The 15,675-nt window shown below is 42.0% G+C and overlaps 1 protein-coding gene across 7 annotated transcripts in view; it reads left to right on the plus strand.

Annotated features, from left to right (window-relative positions):
- Nucleotides 1-15,675, plus strand: part of LOC122557037 (utrophin-like) — a 688,507-nt gene that overhangs the window by 193,841 nt on the left and 478,991 nt on the right. For all 7 annotated transcript variants that reach the window (XM_043704260.1, XM_043704256.1, XM_043704261.1 and 4 more), the window contains exons 16-19: nt 1,914-2,068; nt 3,622-3,745; nt 8,822-8,909; nt 10,869-11,086. In XM_043704260.1, the coding sequence (XP_043560195.1) occupies nt 1,914-2,068; nt 3,622-3,745; nt 8,822-8,909; nt 10,869-11,086 (585 nt within the window). The remainder of the gene's footprint in view (nt 1-1,913; nt 2,069-3,621; nt 3,746-8,821; nt 8,910-10,868; nt 11,087-15,675) is intronic.

Genomic DNA, 15,675 nt, shown 5'->3' on the forward strand with positions numbered 1-15,675 from the left:
AATAATAAAAGAAAACAACCCCAAGGGGGAGGAGAAAATCAAATCCCTCTCCCACTCTCCATGATAATATTAATCAGTAAAGTAAGAAAAAAAAGGGGGGGATATAAACCATAGCGGGGGGAAAGGCAAACCAACATCCATTATGTCTTACAGTTTATCTAAGAGAGTCCAAGAATTCCTTAGCCTTTCCTGGCGATCTGAAGTTATACACGGATCCTTCATGGTTAAAGCGTAGCGTCGCTGGGTAGCGTAAGGAGAACTGAATATTAAGTCCCTTAAATGCTTCTTCGCTTCGTCGAATGCCTTCCTCTTTCAGACCAGAGCTGGGGAAAAGTCCTGGAATAACATGATCTTGGATCCTTTATAGATCATAGCTTGGGGGGTCTTTTCAAAGATTTTTAGAGGCTTCTAGGAGTATCTGCCTCTCCTTGTAGCTCTGCAGCCGGAACAGGACTGGGCGTGGGCGCTGGTTCGAGCCGGGCCCGCGTATTGCGACCCGGTAGGCCCATTCCACCCTTACCTGGCCTGATCCAGCTTGCAGATTTAAAAGCTGTGGCAGCCACTGCTCGAGAAACGCTGTAAGCTGGCCTTCCTCTTCCCGTTCGGGAAGGCCCAGCAAACGAATATTTTTTCGACGACCTCGATTATCGAGGTCGTCAGTGTGATTTTCTAAGGTCCGGAATCACTGTTCGAGAGTCCGGACCCGATCCACGGCCGATTGCGCTGTAGTTTCAGATGTCGTGGCCTTTAGCTCCGCCCCTCCGACTCGGCACTCGATTTCTTTAATGTCTCGGTCGTGCTTCTGCAGCCCGGCCGAGAGTGAGTCCCATCGACTTCGGGATTCTTCGATGAAAGCGTCGATCTTCGCATCCAGTTTGGAGATCATTTCTACAAGGCTTATCACTGTAGGTAAGTTCCCCGGGGCGGCTGTGGATGCCTCAGCTGCAGCTGGAGAGGGTGGGGGAGGGGTTCCTGCTTGTTGAGAGCTGTGGGCTCCCTTCCCTTTAGTCATTTTTACTAAAGATTAGATTGTTTAAATTTAATATTAAACAACGAATTAAATTAAACAGCTATTATAAATGATTTGATGAGTGTGGTGGGGGTGGGTGACCCACTTTACCCAAGTCTTGGGAGGAGCACTGTAGACTCAGACTTGCTGGGTCGCCGCCATCTTGGATCTCCCTCCTAACCATGCCTTCTATACTTTCATTCAAATCATTTATATAAATGACAACCCAAAGAGGACCCAGAACCGATCCCTGTGGAAGACTGCTGGAGACAGGGAGTAATGTACACAAGGATTTGGGATGAGTAGCATCCTAAACTAATATAGCCTGGATGTTAAAGAAGATTAAAACTTTTGGAGCCTGTATGTAAGGGGAGGCAATGCCCTAGTGGTCTTATCACTGGACTGTTAATCCAGAGACTAAGGTCATGCTCTGGGGACCCGGGTTCGAATCCCGCCACAGTAGATGGTGGAATTTGAATTCAACAAAAATCTGGAATTAAGGGTCGAATGATGACCATGAATCCATTGTCAATTTTTGGAAAAAAAACATCTGGTTCACTAATGTCCTTCAGGGAAAGAAACTGCAATCCTTACCTGGTCTGGCCTAATGTGACTTCACACCCACAGCCATGTGGTTGACTCTTAACTGCCCCCTGGGCAATTTGGGATGGGCAATAAATGCTGGCCTAGCCAACGACGTCCTCATCCCATGAATGAATTAAAAAAATGCATCAGCGAACTGAGCTATGAGGATGAGTAGAATTTAGTTTCATACTAATGATTCTAACACTGCATCATTGGTATCAGGTATGTATTGGCTGTGAATATAGAGTGGAACATTTCATATTTAATATGCTTGTCCCTCTCGTCCCACCCTATCCCAAAACCAATTCCCATCCAACAGGTGTCTCAGGCACCGTCTGAGTTGGGACTAACTCCGATCAGCCCTGTGGAAATGGTAGAAATAACAACAGAATGTTCAGTTCAGAAGCAGGGATTGGTACCTCTTCCACCACCCAAGAAAAGACAACTTTGCATGGATGTAGAGTCCAAGAAAAGGTATGAGGAGGTTTTTTTTAAAAACTGTTTTCCATGTGAAAAAAAGGCAAGCAGGTTGTGGGCATTGATGCTTCACGGTAAAACTGATTGTTAAAAAAAAATAAATCCAAAACCTTGTTTTGGTATCGAGCCATACAAAATGGAAACAGACCCTTCGGTCCAACTCGTGCATGGCCACCAGGTTTCCCAATCTATACTAGTCCCATTTGTCTGTGTTTGGCATATATCCCTATGAATCCTTCCTTTTTATTAACCTGCTATTTAAATGTTGTAATGGTCCCAGCTTCCACCACTTCCTTTGGCAGCTCATTCCATATATGCACCACCCTATGTGTGAAAACGTTGGCTCTTAACATCCATTTTAAATCCTACCCCATCATCGTAAAACCATGGTCTGTAGTTTTGAATTCCCCTAACCTAGGTAAAAGACCTTTGCTAGTCACCTTATCTATACCCTTCATGATTTTGTAAACCTCTCTAAGGTCATCTTTCCATCTCCAGTGTTCCAGGGAAGAAAGTCCCAGCCTGTGCAGCCTCTCCTTGTAACTGAAATCTTCCAATCCCAGTAATGTCATTGTAAATCTTGATAGGAATGCATTTTTATTAAATCAGAACTTTTTAAAAGAATCAAGAAATGAGAAAAAAAGGAAAGAATTCTGAAAATCATTATCAGAAAACTGAAAGTACAAGTTATGATTCCAAGTTTAAGTATTCATTGGAACCTAAATAAAATGAAGGGCTAATATGTCCTCTTTACAAAGCTGGCTGATCTTTTTATTTCCAGTATTTGTGTTTTTGTTTTTGAGCAGTCATTTCGTTTGAGATTGTCTTTGGGTGTAATCTTAAGCAGGCTAAAAGGATTCTTCTTTCCTGAAGAAGGGCTCATGCCCGAAGTGTCGATTCTCCTGCTCCTTGGATGCTGCCTGACCTGCTGCGCTTTTCCAGCAACACATTTTCAGCTAAAAGGATAATTAATAAAACATTAATATTAGCACACCATCTTTGGTAGAAGAACGTGTAATCCTACTAAAATTTTAACCACATTAAGAATAATATCTACATAAGATGTCAATGAATAAAAGGACTTAAATGCCATCTACTTCTAATTCAAGCATACAAATAACCCTTACTGTCTTGTGTAACTCGCCCCCTGCACTTCCACTCCCATGAAAGTGACAAATCAAGCAAGGGTGAAGTCCCACATGAGTTCACATCCGTTTATCATTCACTCAGTACCATAGTTTACTTGTAATCTAGAGTCTCCAAAGCCAAACCCAACCCCGTGATTAGCCAACAAAGATGCATATATTTCTAGAGTGGACTCCTGGCTTATTTACTACTCTGTTTGACCTCAATCCTTCTCCCCCAGCACAGAATTTGAAAAGGTGTGCATTTTGCTGTAATATTGCAACTTTTTCTAATATAAGAAGAAAATAGGAGAAGTATTACAGCTATCAGATCACTTAATGAAATCATTATTTTCTGTAACACAATTGAAAACTTTATCCAAAGTCTCTAATGGCTGTGCTAACACACAATAACCTTATCACTAGATTTGATGCTGATGCAGGTGAGCTGCTGAGTTGGATTGGTAAATCAAAGTGTAAGGTCGATGCCATGATATTCAATGATTTCAGCAGGCAGAAAAATATATCTGGCATGAAGGCAAAGGTGAAGGTAAGATTTCAATTATAGAGACTTATTTGTTTGAAAGAAAATACATTTAAATAATGACTTTAAAAAGATTTCCATCCAGATGGTATTTAATCCTCACACGGAGAGCAGGGGAATAGCATGGCCATTGCGCTAAGGGATTCAATTGCAAGGGAAGCAGGCAGGCCGCAAAAGGGACTCCAAAATGATATCTTGACATTCTAGTGCCACGGTCTGGGATGTCACTGAATAGCTTCAGGACATTCTGGAAGAGGAGGGCAAGCCAACAGTGATTGTGTACATATTGATACCAGCGACATAGGTAGAAATAGAGATGAGGTCCTGCAGGTGGAATTTAGAAAGCTAGGAAGTAGATTAAAGAACAGGATCCAAAAGGTAGTAGTCTCTGAAATACTTCTGGTGCCATGTGCTAATGAGTAAGAAAAAACAGGTGACACCACATGAATGCGTGGCTGGGAGAGGTGGTGCAGAATGGGAGGGCTTCAGACTTCTGGGACAAGGGGACCATTTTTGGGAGCAGTGGAACCTGTACGAGGTAGATGGGTTCACCTGAACCAGAATGGGACGGGTTTTCTTGCCGGTACGTTTGCTAGTGCTGTTGAGGATTTACACTTATTTGGTGGGAATGTGGGATTCAAATAGAATGTTCAGCGGAGGGCAATGAATGACCAAAATTAAAAGAGCCAGCAAGGGAGTCAAAAAGGCACAGTTATTATAAGCTGTTGGAGGCACAAAGCTGTTTGGCATGGTTGAATGGTGTATTTATTCTTGCAAAGAATCTGATGAACAGGGCAACAATTAAAACTTAGGGGTGAAAAGTGTAATTGCTGTCACTGACGCACGTTTGAGAAAGAGGCAAGATTATCTGTTCAATATTCCCAGATATAAGGTCTTCGGGTAAAAGCGGAGTGTGCGTTGCAATATTGATGTGGAAATCAGTTACAGCAGTAACGGAGGGATGACATAGAATCCCTACTGTGTGGAAATGGGACCTTCGGCCCAACAAGTTCACACCGACCCTCCAAAGAGGAACCCACCCAGGCCCATTCCCCTACCCTATTATCCTATATTTATCCCTGACAATGAACCTAATCTACACATCCTTGAACACAATAGGCAATTTAGCATGGCCAATTCACCAAACATGTGCATCTTTGAATTGTGGGAATAAACGCATGGAGATACGGGAAGAGTGTGAAAACTTGACACAGACAGTCACCCAAGGTGGAATCAAACCCGGGTCCCTGGCACTGTGAGGCAGCAGTGCTAACCACTGAGCCATCATGCCAATAGGTTCCTCAAATGAAGCCACATATGGGTAGAACGTCAGACCAAAAATGAACAATCATGATGCTGGAAGTGGACTGTAGCCCCATTAACAGTCTGAGAGAAATAGAAGTGCAATAGAATCATAGGTTCCTTACGGTGTGGAAGCATGCCATTTGGCCCATCGTGTCCACACTGATCCTCTGAAGAGCATCCCAGCCAACCGCACCCCCAAAGTACATTTCAGAGAACTGTAAAAGTGGTAGGGTAGAGACAGTTGGGAATTTCAAATGTCTCAACATTAACTGGACTAGTCATAGCATGAAAGGTTTGGAGGTAATGGAATTCTTAAAATCCATCCAGTAGAGTTTTTAAGCCAGTGTGTTGGAAGGCCCTACAAAGAGATGGGAAGGCCCTGGACTTAACTTTAGGTAATGAAGCCTAGCAAGTGGTTGAAGAATCAGTGGGGAAGCATTTTGCATTAGATGTAAGATTGTTATGGAAAAATACAAAGATGGGTCTAAAATCCAAGTTCTATATTGGGCAAAGGCCCATTTTAATTTGATCATGATTTGGCCAGAATGGACTGGGAATTGATAGTCAGTCCCTGGGTTGTGAACAGGTATCTTTCCTGAGTCCTTTTGTAAGTTGACTTTTATGCAAGTCCGAGCACAATGTAGGCCAAGGTAAAGTCGCTGTTTATAAGTACATGAAATGTTCCTATGCCAGGTATTTAAAATTGTACTCTCATCTGGGATCATATTTGTAAGTCAAACGTTTGTATGTTGGGTGAACCTATACTTTTCAGTAAATTTGTATCAGAGCAATGGAATACATTCAAGAAGGACATAGGGGGAGTACAGGACCAGTATGTTGTTGTAACACCCAAGGTGTAAAACAGCAAATTCTTTGTCTAGTCAGAGGGACGATGTGGGTTTAGAAATCAGGGAGAAGGACTGTGATATAATGAAAGAAGTTAGCATCCACAGAGGAGGTTCTGACTGGTCTGGCAGGCCTCCAAGGCCGGTTGAAATGTATTCCAGTTGAGTGAGGCAAGGGAGGTAAAAACAGGGGTGTTGGCAATAATTTTTCAATTCCAGTCTGGCCACAGGAGAGATGCTAGTGGATTGAAGGACAGCCACTGGAATACTGTTATCCAAGAAGAGAGCAAGAGATAAACCAGGAAATACAGGCCAGGGCATCTAATCTCAGTGGTAGGGAAAGTATTGGAAGCAATTCTGAGGGACAGAATTATCCTACGCTTGCAGAGGCAATGATTAATCAACAATAGTCAGCATGGTTTTGTTGAGGGAAGGTCATGCCTGACCAACTTGATTGAATTTTTTCCGTGTGTGTAGATCGGGGCAATGCATTTGATGTAGTCTACTTGGATGTCAGCAAGGCTTTTGATAGGGTTACATACAGGAGATGGATAGCAAAGCTAAGAGGTCATGTGGGGAGGTGACAACCTACCGGTATTACCACTGGACTGTTAATCAAAGGACCCAAGCAATATTCTCGGGACCAGGGTTTGATTCCTGCCTTGGCATCTGGTGGAATTAGAATTTACCAAAAAAAAAACAATCTGGGATTAATAGTCAAATGATGACAGTGAATCCGTTGTTGATTGCCAGGAAAAGCCTATCTGGTTCACTAATGTCCATCAGGGAAGGAAATTGGCATCCTCACTTGGTCTGGCCTATATGTGATTCCAGACTCGTAATAATAAGATTGACTCTTAACTACCCTCTGGGCGATTAGGGATGGGCAATAAATATGGCACCTTTATCCTGTGAATGAAGTAAAAAATATGTGATCTGTGGAAATTGGGCAAATTGGATCCAGAGTTGGCTGAGTGGCTGGAAGCAGAGGATGATGGTTGAGGCGTGTTTTTGTGATTGCAAGACTATATCCATTGGGGTTTTGGAGGGACTCCTGTTGGGCCCTTCTTATTTGAGGCTTATGTAAATAATTTAGATTTGAATGTAGGAGGGTGGATAAATAAGGTCGTGAATGATTGGAAAATTGGTGGGTTGGTAACTTGTGGGGAGGTTAGCCTTAGGTTACAGGAAGACGTGGACAGGCTGGTTAGATGGACTGATCAGTGGCAAATGGAATTCAGTCTGGGTAAGTGTGATGTGATGTACTTGGCAGGGCAAATACAACAAGGGAATACATGATTGGATCTTGGGAAAAGCCGAGGATCAGTGTGGCCTAGGTGTGCAAACCCACTGATCCCTTAAGGTAATGGGACAGGTAGATAAAGTGGTGAGTAAGGTATATGAAATCCTTGCCTTCATTAGCTGAGATATTGAGTTTAATAGCAGGGAGGTGATGCAAAACAGTATAAACTGCTATTTACGTCATGGCTGGAGTATTGTGGAATCCATGTTATAGGAGGCATGTGACTGCGCTGGAATGCTTTCAAACGAGATTTATCAATATATTGCCTGGGTTAGGGAGATTGGATAGACTTCGATTGTTTTCCTAGGAGGAGAGGAGATTGAGGAGGGTCATAATTGAGATGTATAAAATTAAAAGGGCAGGATAGATGGGAAGGAGCTTTTGTTTCCCCCTTAATCAGTGACTGGGGAAATAGGTTCAAGGTAAGGGACATGGGAATGTTTGAAAGATGTTTTTCACCCAGAAGTGGTAGGGGTCAGGAACTCTTTGCCTATAAGGGTGGTTGAGCCAGAAATTTTCACTACATTTAAGAAGTATTTAGACCCACAGTTGAGATGCTGAGGCATTTAAAGTCATGTGCCAGAAAATGGGATTTGAATAGTTAGGTAGTTGTTTGTGAATAGTGTAGACTCGATGTGCTGGAGGGCCTTTTTCTGTGCTGTAGACCTCTAGAGCTTTCTGGTTTACCCTGCTAGATTGCTCTGTAATACCCTCCAGTGATATCAGATAGCAAGAACCACAGAGACTTGAGCTGTTTTGTAACATGGATTTGAACCTCCTCCAGTAGTTGCAAAGCTTGTTGAAGAGTTCTAAGTAATTCAACTGGAGTGCCAGGATATTGCAGCACCATAGCAACCCTGACACAGTTCAACATTATTGCCCCTCAGACAAGGTTCACCCCACTTCCTAACAATGTGTACCCCACCCCCCAAATCCTGGCAATATTTTCCCAACCAGGAGGACAGTTTTATGGAGGTGGGATGAGGGAATGAGCTGACATACATGTTCGAACAGTGGTGACTGTTGCTAGTAGGGTGGCGTATAGAAATGAGAGATTTTGAAGGTAGGTGGTGAGTATTGTTGGTAAAGTGAGAAATGCCCTCGAAGGGGCTTGGTGGTGAGTATTAGCAGGGTTAGGGTGGATAATGAGTAATGTTGGAGCAGGGAGAGTTGGTGAGTATTGTAGAGGAAGGAGGATGGATCAGGGATTGAGAGGAGAGAGCTGTGTAATTTAAGGTCTATTTCAAAGATCTGCCTCATTGGGGGAAAAAGGTGCATCTTCAGGGGCATGATTTCTATTCATGATTAAAAAAAAAGGGGGCGTGCCTTCGCTTAAGTTGCATTTCACCTCTCGGACTGTCCAATATGCTTGTCATTGGATTCAAACTAAAGCTAAGACCAGAGGTACCAAAGTTTGTAGCGTCAAAATGAAAATGGACAGTTTAAATTGAAATCAGCAGTGTGCATTCCTGCTGCTTCCAGGAAAATGTGAGAAATTGTACTATATTAATAGTACTAAATGTCTTAATGGGTGGAGACACTAAGAATAACAATTTTAATGTTTTAATAAATCAGTGGAGTGTAAATACAGTGATCTTAAATTTGTTGATATAATTTTGGTGACTTTAGGCTTTGGAAAAGGAGAAGGTTGAAAAAGACAGACAATCAAAGTCATTAAAGCTGGTGGGACAAGCCTTGCTTGAATCAATGGAGAAAGGTAAAACCACATCAAGTCTACCTATAGTAAGCATACTTCAAATCCTTGTTCTCAAGTGTTAAAAGAATTGGACCTTGAATGATTTTATTGAGTAGCAAATCTGCAGTAGAGAAGACTCCAAACTGCAATCTTTGAATCTTATGATTCCTGCCCTCGAGACTTGCCTTAATGCTAAATGACTTGGTCTTGAGTGTGTACTTTTTTTTATTCATTGACCTGATTTGTTTAAATTGCGCTGTCTTGCGTTTTTGGAACAGTCTACTTTTAGCCTTATTAATGGTGAACTCCTAATTTTCTGTTAGTAACTTCAGATCTAAGTTATATTGATTACAGCTCTTATATACAACCCTGAAGCTCCTGTGTCACTGTGGAAGGCAGGAAGTGTTCACTTCGGAGCGTTTGAGCCGCATATTGTATAATGATTCTGATCATGAAATCAGAGAAAATATTAAATGGATTAACTTTTCATTGGTTTTACTCTCATGTTCTTTCTTTTATATAAAAACAATAAATAATCAAACCCTGATGGTAGAAATGCCTTTGGCTTGTAATAAAAGATATCAATTATTTTCTAAATTTAATGGATTTTTATTGTGTATATTGCTTTTTCATATTTGGACATGTGAATTCTAGTCTGCATGATTATCTTACCTATGCAACAGGCATGCTGGTAATTGACAGTGTAATTTACTTTTGATTTAAGTTAATTGCCTAACTAGTATGTTTTTCATTTCTCACCTGACAGCTTCTCAAAGTCTCATTCTTGTTGTTTCTTGGTAGCTCTTCGAAGAATGAATATAATCCCTTTCTAGCACAGGATAATTTCCTGCAATATGCTGAGTGTTGGAGTTTTAGTCTCTATGAACTTTTGACCAGTCATTCTGACTTGATCAACATTGTACAATTGTTGTTACAGCAAAAATCCCTGAATGGGTTGAAAGTTATTTTCTGAATTTGTTGTTAGTCTGCTCTGTTTTACTCTAAAGTAACTGAATATGTTTTAAACTAGTGGGTACAATTACAATATTCAGAAGGCATCTGGATGAGAATGAGAATAGGAAAGATTGAGAGGGAGCTGGGCCAAATGCTGATAAATGGGATCAGGTCAGATTGGGATGTCTTTGGACTGAAGTGTCTGTTTCCATGCTGCATGATTCTATGTCTGTACACTGGTAATGGGTACCCTTGTCATTAGAATTGCTTCTTCTGGGTCATTCAGATTTTTTGCTATGAAACTGTTTCAGTTGGACTCCATGAGTCGACTTTGTCTCTTTACGACTCTCCCTGGCAACTTTAATGGTTTGGATTGCCATCAAGGATGATATTGCTGCCTTGTGTCATGTGACAGCTATGCAATTTGGGATTAGGGCCAGAAAATGTACCACCTTTTTTGAGCTGTCCGTTTGCTCTGAAGATGGAGCGTATAAAACAACAGTATATGAGATTGGGATAGTTTCAAATACAATTAAAGTCTTGGATCAAACCTAATTAAATAATAGGGAGCAAAAGCAGAAATTGCTGGGAAAACTCAGTAGGTCTGGCAGCATCTGTTGAGAGAAAGCAGAGTAAATGTTTTGTGTCTATTGTCTCTTGTTCAGCACTTCATTTAATGAAACGTTAACTCTGATTTCTCTCCACAGATGCTACCAGACCTGCTGAGCTTTCCCAGCAATTTCTATTTTTGTTTCTGATTTCCAGCATCTGCAGTTCTTTGATTTTTTTTAAATTTTAGATTAATTCATTGTGTTACTAACAAGGTGAATTTAGAAATGGAGCGATGAGATTCTCAATTCCTACTTGCAATTAAATTGAAAAGTGTTGTTTTTATATTTAAATCTCTCCCCCTAAACTACACTTTGAGTTTACTCATCCAGAAAATATAATGTAGATTTCATTGTGTGTTGAGCCATGTTGCTCACCATTGTGTACGTATACATGTATAATGTAAACTTCTTGCAGAAGGACTACCAACAGAGGAAGTAAACCACGTACTGGAAAATCTGTCAGTAGAATGGAAAGATAATAACCAGCAAATGGACAAGCTGAATAGAAAATTGCAGTATCAAGAGAACATTAACTGTATTTATTCGGAACTGCAAGACATTGAAAAAACTCTGCAATCCAAAGAAGACTGGCTGAAATGTGCAAATAGTGCTGCATTGAAGGAATCCTGTGAGGTGAGTTATTGTCGACTCCAATGATTCCAAAATGTTTTCTCACTTGATCTCTTGGTTAAAAGCATGAGAGCAGAGTAAGGAGAAGGGAAGCAGGGGAGTGGGGAGTAAAGACCTTTGTGTAAGGCAGTGCTCCAAAGCAGCCAATACTGCGCCCAAAATCCCCACTTTGTGAAGACCTGCCCTATACTTGGGGTATTGTCACATAGCTTAATTGAAGAGGACGAAGAAGAGCATTAAAAATTAACTTGGAATTAGTACCCAGAAAATTATAATTCAGGAAAATAAGAAATAAACTTTGGGGGCATGTACTTATTTTGAATCCTCAATTGTATTGCCCTAAAGTACAAATAATCATAGACTTCATAAATGTGAGCTTAAATGGACAAATAAAGTAATTTCTGATGTTATGGATGACTTGGGGTAGCTTGTAATGAGTTTGCTGAGGGTGTAGAAACTTCAGCACACATATGAGGCAGTTAATTGGAAATTGAAAATGTAGTGAATATGTATATATAAACAGCCTGGATTCAACACACTAGTGAGGCCCCATTTAGAATATTGGGTGCAGTTCAGCTCTCTCTCCTACAGGAAGGATGTTGTGAAACTTGAAAGGGTTCAGAAAAGATTTACAAGGGTGTTGCCAGGGTTCGAAGGTTTGAGCTATAGAGAAAGGCTGAACAGATAGTGGCTGTTTTCCCTGGAGCGTGGGAGGCTGAGGGGTGACCTTATAGAGGTTTATAAGATCATGAGGGGCATGGATAAAGTAAATAGACATAGTATTTTCTCTGGGGTGGGGAGTCCAGAACTGGAGGGCTTAGCATTAGGGTGAGAAGGGAAAGATCTAAAAGGAACCTAAGGGGCAACTTTTTCACGCAAAGGGTGGTATGTGTGTGTGGAATGAGCTGCCAGAGGAAGTGTTAGAGGCTGGTACACATACAACATTTAAAAGGAATCTGGATGGGTACATGGATGGGAAGAGTTTAGAGGTCTATGGAACAAAGTGCTGGCAAATAGGACTAAATTAGGTTAGGATATCTGGTCGGTATGGATGAGTTGGACCAAGGGGTCTGTTGTTGTGCTGCACATCTGTATATCTCTGTATGCACAAGTTATTTAAATTCACAAATGGTACTGAATTAAGAGTACAGTTCAGGCTGAATAAATAACCATGTAAATGGGCAAGTTTGTGGAGAACGATTGCAAATAGGCAGACTAATAGAAGATGACATTCAGTGCGAGCGTAAGTGACAAGCGTTACACATTGTTAAAACAAGTGGGGATGCATTGATGTTAAACTAGATGGAGGGAAGACTGAAAATAATCTGGTGTTCAACTGAGTTCAATCTTTACACTGGATGACCATTGAAATGAGCAAATACTGAGCCATGTGTATATCCGCTGTGGCTGCAGCTGTACAATGCTCTACAACACCAGTGGGTTTTCTGGATATCTGCCGATTGAAATTCCCAGTTGCATGTTGCACAATTAGTGGTGTCTTGGCATTCACTGAGTTTGTATATGAGGTCCTGGCACATTGGAATGACATTGGAATTTAATGAACTGAATTCCAACAAACAGGGGATGCCGAGGCAGTATTCTGATAGCAGTAGTTGATTACTGTTGATTTTCTCACTCTAGTTTCAATTAATTTGTGTTCCTTTTTCATTTTTCTTTTCTGGCCAGGCTGACTCACATTAATGAGTTCGATAAAATTGGCTCACATCTCCAATAATTGATAGTTACACAGATTCTGATTAACTTTCCGACCTGTTCTCATTCAGTGTCATAGTCATAGAATCCTACAGCACGGAGACAGGCCCAAATTGGTCCATGCCAAACAAATGGTCCATGCTAACCCCATTTTCCTGCACTTGGCCCATATCCTTCTAATCCTTTCCTATCCATGCATTTGTCCAAATGTCTTTCAAATGTTGTTAATGTACCTGCCTCAACCTCTTCCATTGGCAGCTCATTCCATATGCGTACCACTCTCTGTGTAAAAAAGTTGCTCTTCAGGTTTCCTTTTATTCTTTCCCCTCGAAACTTAAACTGATGCCCACAGGTCCTCGATTCCCCAATGCTAGGAAAAAGACTGAGTGCATTCACTCTATCCATACCTCTCATTATCTGATACACCTCTATAAGGTCCCCCTCAGTTCCCTATCTTGTAAAGAGAAAAATCCAAACTCTCCCTATAACACAGACCATTGAGTCCAGTCAACATCCTTGTAAATTTCTTCTGCACTCTTTGCAGTTTAGTAACATTAAAAATCACACAGCACCAAGTTATAATCCAACAGGTTTATTTGGGAGTACTAGCTTTCAGAGCACTGCTTCATCAGGTAGCTATAGAGCAGGATCATAACACACAGAATTTATAGCAAAAGATCAGTGTCATGCAAATGAAATGATATATTGAACAAAGCTCGAGTGCTGTTAAGTCTTTTATCTTTTAGAATGGGTTACAGGTTTCAGTTCATTAATATGTAAATCCCCAAACTACTTTGAAGTCACATTCTTGAGATAACTTAAGGTTTTATATTTTAAAAATTGACATCTCAGCTCAGACGATTCATTAAAGGTGTGAGGTTAGAGTCTGTCTGTATCCTAATCTTGAGTCAGGCTCGTTCTATTTCCAAAGTAGGAGTTTATAAAATGTTACTTGGATTGACTGCCTGCAGATTATTTGCTTTTTGAGCGAGAGAATGTGTCTGCAAATACAATTCTGCAAATGCAAATTCACCCCATAGCCTTATATGTGTGTGTGCGCGTGGATAAGAGTGAGAGAAAGTGTGTGTGAATGTCTGCATGTGAGTGTGTGAGTGCACATGAGAGTGTGTGTGTTTGCGTGTGCTCAGCTATGTGTGTGTTTTTGCGTGTGCTCAGCTGTGTGTGTGTGTGTATGTGTATGAGTATAAGCCTGTGAGACTGTGTGTGTGTGTATGAGAGAGTGTCTTCATGAGTGTGAGAGTATGTAAGAGTGTGTGTGTGTGAGAGAGTGTACAGTGTAGTGGGGTCATCTGTAGTGTGATATGAACTCAAGGTCCTCATGGTTACCGAACTTGGCTATCAGTCACTGCTCGGCCACTTTGTATTGTTGCGTTTCCCGAAATCCGCCTTGGAGGATGGTCACCTGAAGATCCATGGGCCAAATGTCCCTGACGGCTGAACTGTTCCCCAAGTGAAAGGGTACATCCCAGTCTAGCGATGGTTGCGCGGTGTCCATTCATCCATTGTTGTAGCATCTGCTTGGTCCTGCCAATATACCATGCCACGTACTTGGTGGGTGGTGTCCCCACATGTACTGGTGGTATCCATGTTGTCACTGACACATCTTGCAGCAGTTGTCATGATAGGATTGTATGATGTTATGGTCGATGTTGTCCTGTAGGCTGGGCAGTTTGCTGCGAACAATGGTCCATTTAAGGTTTTGTGGTTGTTGAAAGGCGAAAAATGGAGGCGTAGGGAAGATCTTGGCAAGATGCTTATCCTCATCGATAATGTGTTGTAGGCTTCCAGTTGCTTCCAGTTTATTAATATCTTTCCTACAACAGGGTGACCAAAACTGAACACAATACTCCCAAGTGTGGCCTCACCAATGTCCTGTATAACTGCAACGTAACTTCCCAACTCCTATACTCAACGCCCTGACTGAGGAAGGCTAGTGTGCCAAAAGCCTCCTTCGGTGCCTCGCTACCTGTGACTCTACTTTGAGAGAACTGTGAACCTGAGCTCCAAGGTCCCTCTGTTCCACTACACTCCTTAAGACCCTACCATTCACCATGAAACTCCTACCTTGATTTGACTTTCTAAAATGCAAGACCTCACACTTATCTATATCAAACTCTATTTGCCATTTCTTGGTCCATTTTCCCAGCTGATCAAGGTCCTTCACCACTGTCCACGATACTGCCTATTTTAGTGTCGTCAGCAAACCTGTCTACACATCCTCCCGCCCTGCCTCCTGTCTATACCTCCTCCCTCCCTGCCTCCTGTCTACCCTCCTCCCACCCTGCCTGCTGTACTCCCACAGCTATCTGGACAACATCTCCTCCTTCCTGTAAAAATGCCATCCCTTATTCCCAATTCCTCTGCCTCCGCTGCATCTGTTCCCAGGATGAGCAGTTCCACCACAGAAAATCCCAGATCGTCGCCTTCTTCAAAGACCGCAATTTCCCCTCCCACAAGGTTGACGATGCCCTCAGGCGCACCTCCTCCACTTCCTGCACCCCACCCCTCCCAATGAACCCCACCCCTCCCAATGCAACAAGGCAGAACCTCCCCTGTCCTCACCTTCCACCCTAACAACCTCTGTATACATCGAATCATTCTCCACCACTTCTGCCACCTACAAACAGACCCCACCACTCGGGATATATTTCCCTCACCACCCCGCCAGCATTCCAGAGAGACCATTCTCACTCCCTTGTCAGATCCACACCCCCCATTCTCAGAACCTTCCCCTGTCACTACAGACAGTGCAAAACCTACACCCACACCTCTGTCCAAGGCCCCAAAGGATCCTTCCATATCTGACAAAAATTTACCTGTACCTCCACAAATGTCATCTTCTGTATCCGTTGCACCTG

The sequence above is a fragment of the Chiloscyllium plagiosum genome, chromosome 15, assembly GCF_004010195.1.
Source record: "Chiloscyllium plagiosum isolate BGI_BamShark_2017 chromosome 15, ASM401019v2, whole genome shotgun sequence".
Classification (NCBI taxonomy): Eukaryota; Metazoa; Chordata; class Chondrichthyes; order Orectolobiformes; family Hemiscylliidae; genus Chiloscyllium; species Chiloscyllium plagiosum.